This window comes from Stigmatopora nigra, chromosome 14 (genome assembly GCF_051989575.1).
Source record: "Stigmatopora nigra isolate UIUO_SnigA chromosome 14, RoL_Snig_1.1, whole genome shotgun sequence".
NCBI lineage: Eukaryota > Metazoa > Chordata > Actinopteri > Syngnathiformes > Syngnathidae > Stigmatopora > Stigmatopora nigra.
The window spans coordinates 6,927,682-6,947,835 of record NC_135521.1 but is presented as its reverse complement, the minus strand read 5'-3'; the positions used below and the strand labels follow the sequence as shown (position 1 = coordinate 6,947,835).

Genomic DNA, 20,154 nt, shown 5'->3' with positions numbered 1-20,154 from the left:
CAGAACGCTCAGAAGATGAAAGATGGGTGGGTGGTGCACATACAGTTTCATTCAAAGTTTGCACTGATTCCTGTATGGAGATACTGTACCGTCTTGTTAAAAACAAAAACTTTTTGTAAGCCTACATACCTAATCCGAATGATACAAAACATTTACACCCCGGACCAAAAATGCAACAGATTATTTTCTTTTAATGGCAAAGATTAATATGCAGTGACAATCTATATGAGATTGTCCATACGAGTATCCATAAAATCTGCCCGCATTTATAAATACAATATGCACATTGCCATCATGTGTGTGTATAAAAACATGAAGAAAACTCATGCAGTATGATGCCCAAGAAAATAAATTAGAAAGGCAAATTTTCCCCAATCTTAGGACAATTATACATTTTTTCAACACAAATTTGACTATATCTTTAAAAAAAAAAAGTTAATATCACATAAATACCAGCGGTAAGTGCACATTAACGAGTTGGTCGACAGTCCGGCGGCAGTCCCATAGCTTTAAATACAACAGTAGCAATGATAAAAAAAAAACGGATGGTAATAGTAGAACTGATTTCACAGGTCTGAAAATGTGTTTATTTGTAATGCAGTAAGATCCTAAATGAACACATGCACTCTGCAGACAAAATATTATGTTCGCCTGTGCTGAGATATCCCCCAAATTCTATCTAAAAATACTTTTTTTTGAATGATTTAACTTTTTAAGGGAGAACCAACTGTTTTTATCGCTTTAATTGTTGTATTGGAAACTGATAATAGATATTTATTGAATTGCCTCATTTCAAATCTGAGCTGGCTGCCAATAAATGATCATAACAGAAAATAGTATAGGTAACAAGTTTCTTTATGGAATAAATGGTCAAAATGTATGTCAAATTTTCTTCAAACCAAATTCAATTTTTTTTTCCTCAAGGATTTTTGTACGTTTTGCTAATCCACCAATTTCATGTAAAACTAAAAATGCACAAAAGGCGAAGATGTACCTTAATAATTGTCCACAGAGTGCTTTGCAGTGCTTTTTTGCAGTTTTTTAGCAGCGTTTTTTTGTTTTCGTTTTCCGCCTTCCTCTCCTCCCAGTGAAGCAAATATGGTTGATGCATTTCTTTGGCGAGCCAAAACTGAAACGATAATATGACACACACATTATGACATTTATACAAAAGCATGCTAAATGCTATATAATCATATTTTACTATATACAGAAGACACAACGTTTAAAGGCCAGAATATGGGAAGTATTGTTAGCTTTTCGAGAGAAAAAAAATACTCTGAGGGACTTTTCATTGTTTACAAAAAAAAAAAAATCTCTTTATACATTCTTCATCGTGTTCCAAAATGCACTAAAATGTCGCGGCTGTGGTTTGTCCCTCCGTCGCTAACATTGGTAGTGAATGTGCTGGTGTTGGTGGACTTTCCCGTCCACGTGCGAGTGCGTGTGTGTGTGGATGTCGTGGGTATAGATTTTGGGGTACAGCTTGGACGAGGTGGTCAGCGGCTGAATCTGCTGGGCCGCGTAGTCCTCGTAAGACAGGCCCTCCTTGTCGGCGCCGGGGCACGCTCGCTCGCGCCCCGCCACCGGGAGCCGCTGGACGGTGGCGGAGGAGGCTTGCGAGGAAGACGAGGAGGAAGACGAAGAAGAAGGGCATCTGCGTTTGGACTGGCAGAGCCACAGGAGGGCGGTGCCCAGGACAAAGGTCACGCCCACCGGTATCCCGATGATGACGGGCCAGGGTAGGCTGGGCGAGACGGCGGTCGGGACCACGTTGTTTTGGGGCTTCTTCACATCTGCAAAGCGATAGGGATTATGGAATAGTTCTTGAGAATTATGCGCGTGTGCTCATAAAAGTAAAGGTCATAGGTCAGATTACCCGGCAGGACAGTGAGGTAAGCGCTCCTGAAGCTGTATCCCATAGTGTTGGCGCCCAGGCAGATGTACATGCCGGCGTCCTCCTTCTTGGCACGGGTGATCAGAAGCTTGTTGAGGTACGAGCCGTCGGGCCGAGACCAAACGTCCCCGGTGGGCAGGACTACGTAACGGTGGTCCCCCACCTGAGCGACAACGGACAATCGGCCTTAACGATAACTCTTTTGTTCTTTTGGTTTGGAAATAGGAAATGGATCAAATGTTTATATTTGTTTACACATCTCATTTTCTGAACCGGTTTATCCCCATTAGCTCGTGGAGGGTGCTGGAGCCTATCCCTGCAGGTTGTTTTTGGAATGAGGAACGAAATTGGAGTCACCGGAGTAAACCCACGCAGGCCCGGTTGTTTTTTTAAAAAAAAAAGTATAGTAGTATTGTATACGTATATATTTTTTCTTACTAATAAATATTTTTCCGTTTGACCACAAAGTCTATTTGTTCTGTGTGTATTTTTAGTTATTTATTAATGTCTTTTAGCACACTTGATATTCATTCACTACACTGCTTTGTAATTATTTGAATTTGTTTCATTTTGCAATATTTAAACCTCAGTATTTTTAATTTATGAATACATTTCAAGTCTATTTCTTGTATTTTGTAACGTAGTAGGGAGGTTTGGTTCTTAATATAATGAATACAATGTCGCCAAGTTTCTCCATTGACGTTGCAATGCAAAATGTGGGCACACCCACCTCCAGCGTGGAGTTGAATTTACTCTCGTCGCCTGCCTCCACCCGCTTGAGCCACTGAATCACCGGCTTGACGTCGCTGCGGACTTTGCACTGGAAGGATGTGCTGCCGCCGTAGTCCACCGTCGTGTTGACCGGGTGGGTTCCCGTCAGGATGGGCTTGGAGTTTGTGCGCTCTGTCAACACATGGTCAGGAAATCAATGACCTAATGGTACATCTTGTCAAGAAAAAAAAAAGAGGCGCATCTGACTATAAGGCGCACCCACCAAATTTGAATATAAAACAAAGAGACACGAGACTTACGTATGACTTCCACTTTGTAGGTGGCGTTGATGTGTCCCGCTCGGTTAGACACGCGACACGTGTACTTGCCGCTGTGCTCCGGCGCCAGGTTCTTCAACGTCAGAGTCCATTTCTTCTTTCCGTCTTCTTCGCCGCCGCCGTGGGCGCCTCGGGCCAGCGGCCGCCCGTCTTTTAACCACAGGATGTCGGGCCGAGGGTTGCCGCTGGCGGCGCACTTGAGGCGTACCGAGCTGCCCACCGGCCGAGCGATGACGCGCTTCCTCATCTTGGCGGGCTGGGTGAAGCGAGGACGCGCTGTGGGATGTGCCAACAGTGAGCAATTAAAGTCTTTTACTTGTGTTTTTTTCTTTCTTTTTTGTGACTATTTTGCATAGGAAAGGATGAGCAAAATTGCACAGAAAAATACATGTTTGTCAATAATGAATCATTTGCAATAATAGGAGCTGAAAATGTGGACAAATTAAAGAAATGAATCATTTTTATGGACCTGGGGATTTGTTTCAAACATATAATTATTCAAATAAGTTTTATTTTCAAATAAGTGTTTGTTAAATATTTTGTCATATGTAATAGTAATATATTCAGACAATTATGATGTTAAAAATCCTGAAAAAATATTGGAGTACTTCATTTTATTAACATTATTTTTAAATATTTGAAGAATATCCAATTCCAACTAGAAGAGAACATAAAAAAACATAAGTTTAATTTAATTTTAAAAAGGGTATCAAAGAAACTGTTTAAAAGATTATTTCAAAAACAATCATAATGTCAAAATACAACAAATTCCAATCTGAGATGGCGCGAGCAGTTCAGAAAGGCCAAGAATTCAATTTTTTATTCTTGTTTTTTTTTTTTTTTGCACCCCCCAGCAGCCACACATGAAAACTGCCTGTTATTGCAGCGCCATGTAAACAAGCGGACGGAAAGAGTTATGTGACACGTTCTTATAAATGGCTCTCCACTGGGCGGGATCGCACAACAAACATTCCCCAAAAGGCTTTCAAGTCTGGCCCCCTTTTGTCCCCGTCCAGTCATAGAGGAACGCTACCGGACGGGCCCCGGACCATCTTTAACCAGACGGGAGGAGGAGGCGGAGCTGCGTGTTTGAACGTAAATCAAAAAGAAGAAGAAGAAGAAAAAAAAAACAGGAGAAAGGAGCTCCGAGCCTTCGAGATGCAAATAAAACACAGCACAGAGTAACGGACTGATGCTGTGGAACACGAGTTAAATCAAAGGGGAGGTGAGCACGGAGCAGATGGAGAGGGAGGTTCACCGCCAGGTCAGAAAGAAAACGCCTTTTCCCATCATCGCGCCGTCAGCGGAAAGCGTGCGGCCTAAATGATGGCCAAACGAGAACGTGTTGGTCGTGGCCTTTGGTTTGACGTGCGACTCGATGCGGTTTGCGGCAAAATTATTTGGACCTCGCGTGACCTTTTTCAACATGATTAAATACACAAATGTGTTTATTACCCAGCTTGCCGGCCAGTTCTGGAACATCGTCCGAGTTGGCTGTTCCTGTTCCGGAATCATCTGAAATGAGACAAAAATTGGATAGTTTTCTTTCAGATTAATACATAGATTCAGAATTCTAAGTGAATATAAAAGAATACACTATCATATCAGAATCAAATGTACATGGCACCCCCTAACCCTATAACAAATGTAATAATTGATTTGACATACAATTAAGAAGCACAAAGGCAAACTTACATGTTTAAAATCAAATAAAACATTTAAAATTGTATGAAATAAGTTTGAAATAGTATATTTTCATTACAACAAAAATGTAGCTGGTCAAATATACTAAAAGAATGGTCAAAATATAAATAAATAATGTAACAAAAACGGGCCAGTAAGTCTTGCAGATAAAGGATTGTCACTTTAAAAAATGAGAAATAAACATGAAATAAAAAGGTTCCTTTTTCATACCGTTCAATAATTAACAAGTTTTATTAAGTAAACCCATGGTCAAAAGTTCTAAGACACTTTCTCATTCTATTGAATGGGAAAGTGTCTCTAAAAGTTTGACACAATATTTCCACATATTTGAGAAAAATATTATACTATAATAAAAAGAATTTGACAAATGACCTTTTAACATTATAACAATGGCATAAAATATTTTGTATCAATATAAAGTCCACAAAACCATCTTTTTAAACAAATAAACACAAGTAGGAAGCAATTAAGGGCTCATCGGCAACAGAGGCAAAGAACACACAAACTCAAACACACAAACAAAATATGTCTAGCAGCTGTTTACACGCCTGGAAACATGAATACACACTGTCCAAAGTAACTGTGTCAGTGTGTGTGTGTGTATGTGTGTGTGTGTATGTGTGAGAGTGTGTGTGTTCCTGAGGGCCAATATTTTCCTACAGGGTCATGTCCTTCCAAGATTTAATACAGAGACACTGGATATGTGGACACAACCACCGTCTACGTGTGCGTTAAAGTGTGTTTGTAAATGTGGCGTGTTAGCGGTGGCGGCGTCTGAGCCAAAAGCAGCCACCGTGACGCCACTCGCACACAGCCGCCAAACCTCACGAAACTGACGACTAGGGTTGTGACAATATATCCATGTGATGATATATTGCAATACTTTGTCATCTTTAAAAAGGTTGCTCGCAAAAATGTTCACCAAAACAGTGTCGACAACCAGTTAAGTGCCACTTATAGTCCGGAAAATACGGTATTTCAATTTATATGGATATTTTGAGGTCTACAAAGCAACAAAATATCCCAGATGTAACAAAAAATAGATGATTTACATACACGCGATGGGATTAGAGACATCCCTACTTTGATTGACGACGCCATGCGTCCATTTTGTGCCATTGACGACCCCATACGTCCAATTCATTTGGAATTGGACTCAAGTCAAACCTCCAAAGTCCCTCATTCCAAGTCCCCAAAATAGCTTGAAATTCCTGATATTTTAAGACTTAAAAGCATCATGTTCCCGAGAATGCGGCTGCTAATTATGCTCCTCCCCCAAAAAAAAAGTGTGCAGCTATGGAATTTGTTTTTGTGTTTTTGGCATTAGTGACATATTTCCTCCACCTGACTACTACTGATCTTAAAAGGTGTTCATGCTAGTGCATGAAAAAAATATTAGTGCAAAAATATATGTCAATTCCTTATGTTACTGAACATGTCATACGTGTTTGAAGAGGACACATTGGTTTGATGTTTTTAAATTTAGATTTTGGCTCTCTCCTCAAACCACCCGACACGATAAAAAACTGGTGTCGCTCCCCCGAAAATAGATCAAGTCGCCGGGTTCAAAGCATTGCAGCGTCCTTAAATAGATCCCTATTTAAAAAAAAAAATGTTAGTAGTAAGTGTAGTAAGTGTAATCTTTCACAAGTGGACATTAAAAACTTGAATCATCCAAAACAACTTGCACTTAAAGTGAACCAATTACACTTGTAAAAAAGTAATGCACTTATTTTGATTCCATGTTTCCATCAAAAATGGAATCTGGAAGTGATATAGACAGATTCATGAATTTAAAAATATATAAATACTTTTTTTTCTAGCTGTTGGATTGAAAAGCAGGTGCAGCTAAACATCAAAAAAAGAAATAAGTGCATGATAAAAAGCCAATGTTTTTCACCTGATTCCGATTCTATAAAAACTTGAGTGGAAGAATGGCTCCAAAAATGCGAGTGCAATTCTACTCGTATGAAGAAAAAAAAGAGCCCTTGTTGATTTAGAAAGACATCCAACCAAAAACATGGTTGAGGTTTATAAAAAGACTGCAAGGCCACAATTACAGATGACTTGTGTTCCTTTTGTTTTCCATCTATTCTTTTACGCATTCCACAAACGTGATTAACGCTACATTACGGTCCGGCGGTTTCACGCAACTCACGCACGCACGCACAGGCAAATATCGTCCGACGACTTTTTGGCTCCAACCAGACGAAAGAGTAAATGATGGAAAACAGATCCGGACGGAGTCTACGTAAAAGCACGGCTCGTTAATCACGCGTGGATTTGCACAATCTCACACCGACTGGAGAATAAACCTTATTTTTTTTGGTGCGTCGAAACAATGTAGCTCTTTCTGTCTTTACACTTTTTTTCAGGAAGTGCCACTGAAACGCGAGCAGTCGCGGTTATTTTATCCTTTCCCCGAATGGGAATATTTTTCTTTTCATGCCTTGTTACGGATACGCGGGTCGGGGTCAGCGGATTGATATTTACAGTATAGTTTTACTCCAAACGTTCAGGCCCAAATGACTTTTCTCCTTTTCAATTCTGGGCACCAGTCCTCCAGTCTTTATCAAACATTGGAATCCAAACGTTTTATTTCTCTGACAGCCACTTTGGAAAAAATTCAAAGGATGACAGAGCCTACTTAAAATCCATCAAGGTTCCCATATTTTAACACGACGACACATATAATCTTATCGTACAGCACTAATATGGATGTATTACAGCAGGCTAAATCTTTCTTTTCATTTGACTATTCGTTCTATATTGTGGGCAATTTAAACAGTTCTTTACTTAAACTATCACTTATTTTCTTTGCCGCCTAGTTTGTCAGGCTGGGATCGCATCCAGCACCCCCCCAAGACCCTCGTGAAGATAAGTGGCTTGCACAAAGAATGCATATGTACATATGTGCAGTATATAAGTACTAGTCTGCTATTACTGGCACTGTTTAAACGGCTAGCTCCATCTAGTGTTGAAGTTGAGAAGTGCAAAAATTGTAGGCTGAACTCAAGCTTGATGTGCGGGTCATATTCAATCATATTTTTGCAGTTGTTTGGACAGCCCTGTTTTCACGGGTCCTGTGACCTGTCCAACCAATTTAGAGCGGGAAAACCATTGAGAATTTAAAGGAAAGTGGAATCTGAGATCTCAGGCCTCACATAGCCTCGCTGGCACTTGATGCTGCGTCCATGATGTCATTCGTACGCACAGGCGCGCTCGCACACAGGTGGATGTAATTAGTGCGTGGAGTTCATTCGTGGCATCCCATCAGAACTTGGGGAAATACAAAACTCTGCTTCACTTTAGAGCAGGGGCCGCGACAGGTCGGTTATCGGATCCAATGTTAAGCGGGAAACCATTCATCCGAGGTCCGACAAAAGGACGTACGTTAGTTTTGCAGAAACGTGCACTTCGGCGGCCTCTGTGCGTCTCCCCGGGAATGCGTGTTTTCAACTTCAAAGATGTGTCGGCATGCGGGAGTGCAAGACGTCACGCTGACAAGCTTTCTTTGATGGACGGCTCTTGACAACAATGTCAAATAAAAAGCCTTGTGATCGTCACACGACGACTCAGTACTGTTAGCGCTATGCTTGGCAGCCATGCGAGTCAATATTTTCAGTGCCGTAAACAAGAAATATGACAAAGTGGGCGATTTTGGGACTTTGTAGTAGGGCGGCTACCCCTACAGTTTTGCCTGGTACTGCGACACTTGGCCCATACATATCATTAAGAGACAAAAAGGATCCAAGACGTGAGACCCAATAGAAGAGGAGATGGAGGCCTTTGATGGATTCCAACAAAAGTTTGTAAAACTTCAAAGAAGCTTTTTTTTTTTCATTTGTAATCATCGTTCCGCACTCTTCACCCGCTTCTCCTCCAGCTCGGTCTTCCCGGCCAATTGTCCATAGCAATTCCCTCTGATTGGAGGAGAACGGCACAATAGAAGCGAGCCACTCCATCTCGCCACTAATGAGGAGAAAACTCCTCCAGATGACCAAAATCTCTGTCAATGGCCCACATTTTTCTACGTAAGTAGCAAGTCCCCTCGTTAAAGACGGCAGATCCTCGAGCGCAATCCGTAATCAGATTCTTGTCAAATTCTGAAAAACCCCAAATTTGAATAAAATGTCAAAAACGACAGAGGTAAAATGTCTTTAAAAAAAAAATCTAACCCTATAACATCATATTCAGGGGATGGGAAATAGATGTAAGAGATTTGACGTTCAAAATGTATTTAATATTTGTTATTCGTATTAATAAATGGCTGCCATTGAAAGCGATAGAGAGGTACCACCTGGTGCAGATTTAGTCCCCGTCTTGTAGTCGGCACGGGGCCCCTATGGAGGTCCGGAGACGGAAATCTCGGAGCCACCGTGACGACGTGGAGACGTAAACACGGCGGAAAAGTGGGCCCGCCGAGTCGCATTTCAAACAATGTTTTTGCCAACGGAATAGAGGCAAAGTCATATGTCAGCGAGCGCACGCGCGCATCTGGACGCCGCCGCCTTTTGACGTTTTCTGTGGGGTTGTGTGTTTGTGGGGGGGGGGTTGTATTTGACTGCCTTCATTTCACGCCTGTCTGTCCCACATCCTATGGTTGTGCCTCGTTTCACCTACGCTAAAAGAGACGCCAACCTTGACAGCAGAGAAGAAAGAAAAAGGTCTAGAATTGACTTTTTTTTCTTCTTCTTGGTGCTTCCGCAGGAGATGCCATCGGGAACAAAGCAGGGACGCTCTGGTTGGAACACGTCGGGAAATGGCCAGATAATGACGTTATCTACATGGCTGACTAAATCGGCACGACAAATACTCGACATGGACTGGGAATAGCATCTTTATCACCTTCCCCCTCCTCCTCCTTCTCTTCTTAGAATGGCAACAAGTTAGAGAAGACCTCATCCGCCTACTTTAAAGTTTTCCTTTTTGTTTTGGTTAATCAGTTGTGCAGCACATAAGACAGAAAGATAAAGTTCCCTAAAAGGAAGTTGATTGTCCCATGTGATAAATGGAGCTCGTTTGCTTGTGCATTTTGGGGGGATTTTTTTTTTCGCTTTTCCTTGACTTTTCCATTTTGTTCACTGTAAAAATTGCATTCATGATATACAACATACTGCATATATATACATATATATATTTCTTGCAATATGCTTATTATACACCTCTGGTTCATTTGACTAATACGAGAACACAAAAAGAAACTTTTTTTATGTAATCTGGGAGGACTGGTTTTGAATGCCCTTAACAGATTTATTTTAACTGGAAAAGAATGATAACCTATACAAAGTCAAACATAACTAGACCAGTATTTGGAATTATGCAAGAGAAATGTTACTTTTAAATTAAAAAAAAAAATACCATTGGCCTGGCGTCATTGGTGAACAGCTGAGGTCATAATCAACGTCATGTTCACACTGGCACACAAACATCATTAAAAAAAAAAAATTAAAATGTGTGAGAGGCCTCCAGCAGTTAAACAAACATGTTCACCCGCTGCATTTTTTGCCATTAACGGGCGTGTAACTTGAGCGCAAGAATCCGCCGCTCCACGTAGTAAATACACACACATTTAAGAGCGGTCCAGATGGTCCGCTGGGCTTGTTAGAAGGTGAGTGTGTGACAAAGTGAGTTTGGGTTATTTGAGCTGCTTTCCACGCAATCGTGCACTCTCTTACATTACTGCAAGTGTGTGTGTGTGTGTGTGTGTGTGTGTGTGTGTGTGTGTGTGTGTGTGTGTGTGTGTGTGTGTGTGTGTGTGTGTGTGTGTATTTGAGTGTGTGTGTGAGTCATAGCAATTAGCTCGCAAACCTTGGCCACCTTTACATCCTTCCCAGACAGGGCAGCTGATATCTCAATTAAAAATGAAGAAACTTGAGAATGGGTGAAAAAAAATGGGGGCAGAAAAAATATGAGTTGCCATTGACCGGGATTGACGTCCAATCCGTTTGTTCGCGGTATCAGGTCAGTATGGGGTGGGGGGGATAAACTAGAATAAAAGGCGTTTTGCGTTGATGTCGCCAGATTAAAAGCACATGTCGTGTTCCGAGCCAGCTGCTAAATCATCGCACGCCACACACGCGCCAAGCTGTTTCCTTCCTTTTTGTTTTTTTGGGTGTTTTTTTTTCCTGCACCATTTCCCTTTTGCCGATCCAGACACGCTCCGCTGTTGTCAGCGCTTCTGATTTGGACACGTTTGCATAACTCATCTTCTACCAAAGGAGAGTTGTAGACTGTAACATAACTTATCATTTTTGTGACTGGGAGGAACCCAAAAAAAAACACTAATTCAAACCCAAATCTTTAAAAGTATAGGATGGCTTGTTTTTTTTCTCAATAATTGTCGCATTGTAGAATATTTGAGTTTGATTTCCTAACAAGTGTTATCGATTGTTGTCTTACTATATTGTATTAAAATCATTGTATAGTGGAAGTTGGAGACTCTAATGTGTAGTATTAGATTTAATTTTTTTTGTGTGTTCCGTATAGACAAAAACTGGCTTCTCAAGATGGTGCTTAAGTGAGGTTTTTTGACGTAAAATGTGGGAGTTGAAGTTGAAATGTTTAAGTCAAAATGTCAGTAAGCAGAACATTTGGAATTGATCTGGAAATGTGAATATGTGCAGCTAAAAGTCTTTTGATTTGTGAATCTTTTACTGACAGGTGGGTCATTTGTAGGTGAAAAATGGCTTCCAAATGTTCTGAATGAGCGGAACATTTGGACATCGGTATGTAAAAAAAAAAAAAAAAAAAAAAAGAGGAACTTTGTTGTTGAAAGTCTGATTCACTTTTTTATGGATGTGGAAAATGTGCAAACATGGGAAAAGTAAGAATTCCTGGAATGTGAAAAACGGGTAACCCGGACGTCTTGAATCGGCTTTCATTCACACCACTAGCTTTTGCCATGTTTCCATCTGTGTGTACATACGTCCAAGTAAAATGCCTCTTGAGCAGGGCGGCGCGATGGAAGATTGGACAGCGAGATGTGAAACTGAGATAATATTGACAGAATGAAACGGCGGTCACACGAAAAAAATAAAAATAAAAGACAGGGAAGGAATTAGCCATCAATCTTTTCACTGGCAGCCAGATTACCCTTTTCAAATGGATTGGACATCTTACGGCAACAATGGCAACCAAAAACTTCAGAAATTTGTGAAAACTAAATGCGTTTTGTTTAGTTACAGCATGAATAGCAGCCAAAAAAAACCCACCAGAAGTGATAGACAGGCAACAGCTGCACCCCTGGAAGCCCACCATGACAGCTGCTGTCCCCCCTTATATCACCCCCTCCCTCACCCACTCAAACACTTAGTAGCTGACAAACTAATTTATAAAATTGATATTGTTCTCATTCAAGTAGGGGTGTGCTGACTTTTTAAAAAAGAAATGAATAAATGACAAGATGGGGTACTCACCGATGATGATGAGTGTGTAGTTGACGCTGACGCTACCGAAGCCGTTTGTGGCCTTGCAAACGTACGAGCCGCCGTCGTCGGCCTCCACCTCTTTGATGCGCAAGGCGTGTTGAAGGACCCGGAAGCGAGTCCAGCCGCTGTGGATGTTGCGTCCGCCTTTGGTCCACATGATGAGTGGCGGGGGGTCGCCCTCTACGGGGCACGGGAGCTTGGCCGTGCGGCCCAGACGTGCGCTCTGGCGGTGCGACACGCGCTCCGACACCCTGGGCGGACCTGCAATGAGTAAAAATGACATTCTTTACTTGCGTAAACAATTTGACTCTCTCTCAGGGATGGCGGTAATGGCAGTGGACATTTACTCAAGTGATCTAATGCAAAAACTATGTGCTGTGGTAGTTAGTAAAATAGGAAATTTGATATTGAAACCTGCTGAAAAGCATTTTTAACCCCCAAAAAGTCACAATGTCAATGTGTTCCAACATCATTCAGCCCAAATCGTCATTAAAAGTGTCAGCCCCCAATTTTTTTTTACATGCAGCAATGGTATGTTGTATTTGATAGCGTTTGGGGGTTTGCAAAGCATCAAAAATGACTTGAAATCAAAGAGTATTGACTGAAGAATGATGGAATTTTAGGGAGTGAGAGTGTGAGCCTAGAAAAAAAGTGGAAATGAAATACGGCAGAGGAGCGGAGGACAGGAAGAGAAGGAAGCAAAGGGAGGCCGAGTGGCGTCTTCTCATGACTCCTTCCACAATGCAAAAACAGCCTGACTAAAAAAAGATACAGACTTGCACAAAACTCTCACTCTCTCCAAAATAGCTCACTAGCTATCCGCCATTTTTGTAGCAAAGATTCTTATTGAAAGCAATCTTTTTTTTATTTGTGTGTCCACAAATTCAATGTCAATGTGTCCAGGTCGTTTGTCATTCATTAATTTTCTGTACCGCGTACATTTTTGGGATGCGGGTGGAAACCAGAGTACCCAAAGAAAACCCACATAGCCATGGGCACAATACACACACACATACACACTGAAAGATCTTCTCTAAGTGGAGCAAAAACTCCATGGGGTTGAGTTAATGATGCCAGCTATAGCCAACAGTATATTTCCAGTATCCCATTTTTTTTTCTTCTCTTCTTCCCTCGTTCCACCAGATTGAAATCTCATTCCCACTGACGCAACACCCCCCAGCCTTCACCCCCCCCCCCCTTTTTGCCCAGGCCCCGCTCTTAAACGACATGACCCTCATGAGACTGTTCCTCCGCATCACTCCCCTCGTCATGCTCATTCACACTCTCCCTCTCTGGGCCGAGTCGTATATCAGCGCTTTATCGGCCCGGAGTGATTTATCGCACACGCCGTCTTTCTCACAAAAAAAAAAACCCAAAAACACACACACACACAGGAAAAGCTTTACAAGGGCAGGACCTCTCAGTGAACTACTCGATTTTAGACAGCTAACCTTTCTTCTAGGTAAAAAAATTTGACAAAATGGCGAACCTACTCAAGCGAAAACCTATGCCATCTACACCATTTATAAATTCTTCTCAGGTTAAATTTTGGTTTGCTACATATCAAAGTTAGTTTTTGCCAAAACCTTATGGTTCCACCAAATCGTGACAAAAACATCCCCATTTATTTCTAGTGTAGTGTGAGTGTAGTGAAAGAAAAGATAGTTGGAGCCCCTTTTACAACTTTCCAGTCTGTTTAGTCCATTTGGCTTTTATATTCTTTTCCATGTGACATCCTGCAGCACCTTGAAGGATGTTTGTGTGTCAGTCCCTTCGTGTGTGCAAAGAAAGTTGCACGTGCACATCTGTTTTTATGCATTATTGTGCCTCCCGACGACAAGTAGTGGTCTGTTAGTTTCTACTGAAGTCATTTTTGCACATCTACAAAAAAAATACAAAGTAGAGATATCACAATGCATCAATATCGTGATATACAACCAAGCATTGTATTAAAAAGATGTCCAAAATATACAGTATCTCTATAGTAGAGTGCATGCCTATTGCTACTTTCTATTGACATGGTGACATTTAGTTAAAAATAACCATATCTACCAACTGAAGTTACATCACTATGTTATTATCACGGGATGAAATTGAAGACGTCATAGCGCTCACTGCTAACTTGCCATAGATGGAAATAAAAAGAACAAAAAACCTCACATGTTGCCAACGTTCTCGCTGTGCTGAAATAGTGATGAAAGACAGCGGACTTGGAAGGGTCCGGAGGGTCCATCATAAGAACGCTGTTGCTGTTGGCTGGAAAGCCAGACGAGAGTTGTTGATAAGATTGGGCCAAAATGTCACAAAAATTTAAAAAATATGTACACAAGTCGCATTTTTGGGAGGGCATTTTTTTTTGACCAGAAAACAAGAACATGCGTTCACATAATCATTGTAAAAAGCAGAAAAGAGAACTACTACTTAAAATAAAAAGATCAGAAATAGTGAGCAAGAGGAAGAAAAAAAATTATATATATATATATATATATATATATAAATAAATCACAGATTAATCAACGGCCCAGTCAAACTATGAAAAAAATGTGCATCTTATAGTCCGGAAAATACAGTACTAGCTCCGAATGCCCACGTTTAAGTAAATAAATTGAACGTATGGCGCAGTAAATGGCAGCCAATGAGCTAAATTCTCTCCTGAAACACACACACACACACATTCTTCTTCTTGTTAGTCTATTGTGACAGTTAACATCAAGCCTAAGGGGAGGATTTAGTGCATGTTGTCATCATGGCCACACTCACTCATACACCCGACTAATCGTCGACACCACACGCATTCAAAAGCCGTTTCCTCCTATCATTAAAGCACTTCATAGCGTGCCAGCCACCAGACCCGCCATGGGGGTGACGTAGTAGGGTGCTCTCCTACAAGTCAACACCACAGACGATCAAATTCCACCTGTGTCTAACCCTCAAGTCTTTTGTTGTCACATCTGCGCATTATTTGGAGTATTCAGAAAGCGGGAAGCGGCTTCCTGCGTCGACTCGAGCCAAGAACGTGTTTGTCGAGGCCACGGCGACCTTCCAATTACAATAAAGGGCGTGTTGAGGCAAAACCAATGCTTGTTTACAAACTGAACGTAAATAATCCAGTCTTAACCACCGCTGACAACGAGAAGACCGATTTTAACTTTTGGGAGTGCTCAGTTTGTGTGTTTACGCCGTTTGTATGCGCACGAGTCGCCGTCCTCGACCTGACGTTTATCAGCTTCTATGGAGGCAGACGCTATTACTCATTAACACGAGTGATAGTACACACAAACACACACATTTCCAAGTTGGTGCTGTACCGTGCCAGGCGTCAGGTTTTGCTTTATCCTGCACCACAAAAAGATTTTTGAATGTCAAACGGCATCAGATCTCGACTCAAAATGGGGCGAATGGGACTCAGATCCAAAAATAGGTCATCGGGACATCCCTATATCAAAAACAGTCCTTCCAATTTAGATGAATTGAATGGCCACCAAGGAGTTAGAAGACAATAAATTGTTGATCTATTGCTTTTTTTCTTACATAAATGTTTAAATATTCTCAGTCTGTAAGAAAGTCAAAATGATATTGGCATTAAGAGATAACTTGTTTTTCTGTATCAGTTGCATCATAGAATATAGTCAATCAAATTACTAACCCATTTTTTGTTAATTGTTGTATCGCTATATTGTGAGACCTCCAGAAATTCCCACCCTAGTCAACACATATCTAAAGTCTACATCTCCTCCCAGGACACGTGGGACTGTGGTGGTGGTGGTGGGGGGCAAAGGTGAAAGGATGTCATCGTCCGACGTGATGCCTTATTAGACGGGAGAGCCTCTCTTTGTTTGGATGCTTTTAGCCTGGGCCAGACCCCGAGAGGACTCAGTGGGTGGGGCTCGGCCGCAGATTAGGACAAGACACTCAGATCAACAAATGCACTTAGTCACGGCTCAGGATTTGAGAGGAATGTGGGAGGTGGGCATGGGCCGTGGTGTGTGGAAGTGTGTGGTGGGTGCATGCTCGGAATGTCCAAGTCCACACCCAGTCAAGCAGAAAACACACAGGTGGAGAAGGAAGGAGGACAAGGATTTTTACTACTAACTTATAATGACCACCTTTCAAATATTGTTGTTTTTTTCTGAACTTTTTCCCTTTTTTTTTTGCAAACTCAGCAGTCATCACATCTCTTCTACATTTTGATTTCCCAATCCCAACACTAACTCCACACTAACTTCAAGTAACAGCAGGATTCATTCAACAAGCCTACTGGAATCTGGAAAACATACTCCTAGCCATAATAATACATAACTTAATCTATTCACCCATTGAAATCCGTCTCCAATAACAAATAAAAACACATTTTTTTGCGTCTAACAATAGGACTGAAGCGCTCCTGGTGATTCAGCCACTCCCATTGGCCTCAGTTAAGAGTCAGCGCAAAGAGCCGGCTAATGCGCATAAGTGGCCGTGGAGATTACGTCTGCGGAAGAATGATTCGATACAAGAATGGGGCCTTTGTGTCCCGCTGTGACAGCATCGCCGCCGGTCCAACGCCAGGATTACAAGCAGATAATAATGAGCGGAGCAGCGGGTGATGGGGGAATCATTAGTGCGCTCGAGCACCGCATCTGCCCACGCTACAGCACGCATTCCACATTTTCTGCACATCTGCTTAACAAAGAAACTAATAGACTAGTAATGAGAGATTAACACACACTTGTGTGCATTGAATTAGTTCATTGGCCGTAATAGATGTCCAATTCATTGAAACTGGGAGGACTAGTTTTGAATCTTTGAGTGCCATTAGTTAACATTGCCGGTATTCTAGTGAAACATTTGGGTCACAACCTGTTGGTTACTTCATGAAACACTAACAATTATTATAGTCCAGTTGTAGAAAATGCACATTAAAATTATCTACTTCAAAAAAAATTTTAATGGTAAAATCCACCAATTTCTGCCTGTTGTGGCCTCAGTTTCCTTCAGGTTACAAATTAAATGTGTAAAAACCTAACCAAGTTGTCTTTGTTGACATTACAGTATGTTTACTGAGCTGCCACTCACAATTCCGTACCATTGGAAAATAGCTTTACATCTCAATCATTTTAAAGCCTTAATAAATACTTTTAATGAATATTTTTTACTGCAAATATGTATACATATTCCATCAATAATGGTATTTTTATCAATTTTGAAGGGCTTAAGGGTGGTCGTAGTATTAAAGATCGTGGAAGGAATGCTGTTAATTCAATGTAAAATAGGCCTCAATTAGCGAAAACCTGAATTCCAAAACCACTTCTTGGATCAGGTTCTGTGGCTATGCTTAGTTTCTAAAGAGAAAGAGTGGTCGTTTGTTTGGCTGAATTGGCTCAGACACCAGAAGGCCGAGAGCCGGTAGCTAATGGCTGACCTATCAACCCGAGAAAAGTAATTCAACACGTGAAAGGAATTCCGCCCATTGGATAGCGCGCCCAAAAACAATAACAACAAAAAAGTATGGCTGCTGAACTCGGATGGCGCCTTGAGATTGGACTTCTCCGCCAAGCCACCGACCGGCGTGAGCCCACCCCCACATCTCTCACACCGCTCTCACATTCCCCCCGTGGTGTGGATTCCACATCAGCAGCTGGCACCCAAGCGGCGAGGAGATTTGCCTCGCACATGTCGGGCCGCGCTCGGCCACAACAATGACAGACGGCTTCTAATTCTGTCAGCCCGCTATTATATTTGACTTGAGGTTTGCTCTTTAGGGAACACATCCGGAACCGCAGCGTGACTGCACAGCGACAAACAACACCACACAAGGAGTCGCAAATGCGCTCCGGTCATGAAAAAAAACACGGCTCGAGATCGATCACTAATACTACACGCGTGTGCAGATGTCGTGGGAGGCGCCCTTTTCGACCTTCAAAGTTCGCGCCGCGTTTCCGTATGGAAGCGTGTGAATCCGACGTACGGCCGTTTTACGGCGGCGCACTTCAAAAGGCCGGCAAGTTGTTCTCGTTAAGCGTTAATGTAAAAAACAAATGTTGGCCTTTGGGGGACCGCCACAGCTGCCGTCCAAATGTCACGTCCGTTCGCGTCAACACGCTGGCGGCCATTGACCACCATAGACGTCCAAATCATTTCCACCGGTAGAAAGTTCATTCGCATCCCCCCAGGGGAACTATATTGGACGTCTATGGCCGTCGACAATTCAGAAAGAGAAATTGGACCATCCGGTTTAAACGGGGGGGGGGCTTTCCTGCTCATTTGGCCTTCTCTGTTTTTATTTCTCTCTCGCTGTTCTTCCTGCCTTCCCGTGTCACTTCCTGCTTGCCTTCCAGGAAGGAGGTGGAAATGCCCACCAAACATCTCTACAAACGTAATCTGATTGACTCATCTACGGCACCCCCGGTGTTTACATTTGGCCCCGTGGCTGACCGCCGCTTGGCTGAATTGTTCACTCACCTCGGGCGGCGCCGGATATCAGAACGGACTCGAGCAACAGCAGGTGGAATAACAGGGACGTCATCGCTGGACTTTTCGAGATCTTCAGCCTGGAGGCAAAAAAAAAAAAAAAAAACATTTTATTTTGTTTCAGTTTCTCACTTGTAGACGTCAACATTTGAAGAGTGCTGAACTATAAAGTTTTCATTTGTATTCATGACTTGATTGTCACCATTAAACTACAAAAATCCCCTTTCTAAAGAGTGATTGATCATAAAATGTCTTTATAAATAAATCAGATAGGAGGATTTAAACTGAACTGTTACTTGTGATTCATGACTGATATGTGGGATTTTCCAATATGAACCATAATAAACCAATTTACTTCAGTTCTATTCAAGTAATCAGTAAAAAAATGGTATCACAGCAAAAAGATAGACTATTTGGCACAGGTGGAAATCATAAATCCTACCATGGGCAATAAATGGAGTCATAGAATATCTCTGTTGAGTTTAGACAGTTTTATTTAGCCATCTTTGCTAAAACTCCTCTGATTTGTTCTTAAAAGCTCCACGGATGACATGCCCTCTAACCTCCTGCTTCCCTTACTTGCCACTATTTTGTCCAACGACTCGTATTAAGACTTTGCGCAGTGCAATAAAGAAAAGTTCGCAATTAACATTTTTTAATAACATTTGGAAAATTTTATTTCTAAAACATTAGGCATACAAATGATGCTGTTAACTGATGTACTAATATGTTTCAATGTTTTTACTTAACTAACTGAGGTGGATTGATCCAACATAAAATGTATTTGTATAGTGTATATGTATTTATTGTTAGATTTGACAGTGCAAAAAATAAACATTGTTTGTTCTATCGCAAATCGTAATGCGATGTACCCACAATTTCCCACCCCTAAGGGCAATCACTTTCCCAACAAAAAAAGCACATGCATCACTTTTTTTACACATTAAAACAACAACCAACGTAACAGACTAATCTATGACATCATGCAAATAATCAACATTGAATAAAATATTTCCACCAACCAGCAGATGATTGAATTAGATCATCCCCTTCCAGAAAATGATTGAATTATGACGTCAACGGTTAAATCCAGTCGTTTTGTGCACCTCTTGCAGGAAAATAAAACAAATGCGTTCAAGATCGACTAGTTAGAGTGTAGAGACATACAAAATACTAAAATACAAAGTGGAGCGAACGGGATATTTGGAAAGCGCCCCCGGCGAAGCTTCACTCGGCGTCCTCAAACTTTGAGCCGGAGGCAGAAAACAGACGCTCTGGACAGATGGGACGCGCCCCCTTCACAACTTTCTGCCAATCAGCGGCAAGGCCAATCAGCACGCCGACCAATCAGAACATAGGCGCATTGGGAGACAAATTTGGAGTACCTTGGTTGTACTAGATAGCTAAAAAACAGAACATAATGCAAATATTGACTCATTCAGTATCAATGACGGCGATGGTCGTCCAATTCATTTTGACTGGGAAGGGCGGAAGATGAACGTCCATCCATTCCGCCCTCATATTAAAAAACGTGTAGGACGTCCATCGCCGTCATTGGCAGCGAACGATTCAAGTTCTAATTCAACTTAATGTTAAATTATACTCAGATGTTAAGTTAAATGTT

General features: G+C 41.7%; 1 protein-coding gene across 1 annotated transcript; it reads right to left on the bottom strand.

Moving 5' to 3' along the window:
- Window positions 1-171: 171 nt before the first annotated feature.
- On the bottom strand, window positions 172-19,948 carry fgfrl1a (fibroblast growth factor receptor like 1a). Its single transcript, XM_077733234.1, has 8 exons — window positions 19,553-19,948; window positions 18,522-18,610; window positions 12,069-12,341; window positions 4,402-4,461; window positions 2,929-3,222; window positions 2,628-2,800; window positions 1,880-2,060; window positions 172-1,796 (listed from the first exon to the last, which is right to left on the bottom strand). Exons 2-8 carry the CDS (start codon window positions 18,583-18,585, stop codon window positions 1,387-1,389), a joined length of 1,455 nt encoding a protein of 484 aa, XP_077589360.1. The 5' UTR covers window positions 18,586-18,610; window positions 19,553-19,948; the 3' UTR covers window positions 172-1,386.
- Between the last annotated feature and the right edge of the window lie 206 nt (window positions 19,949-20,154).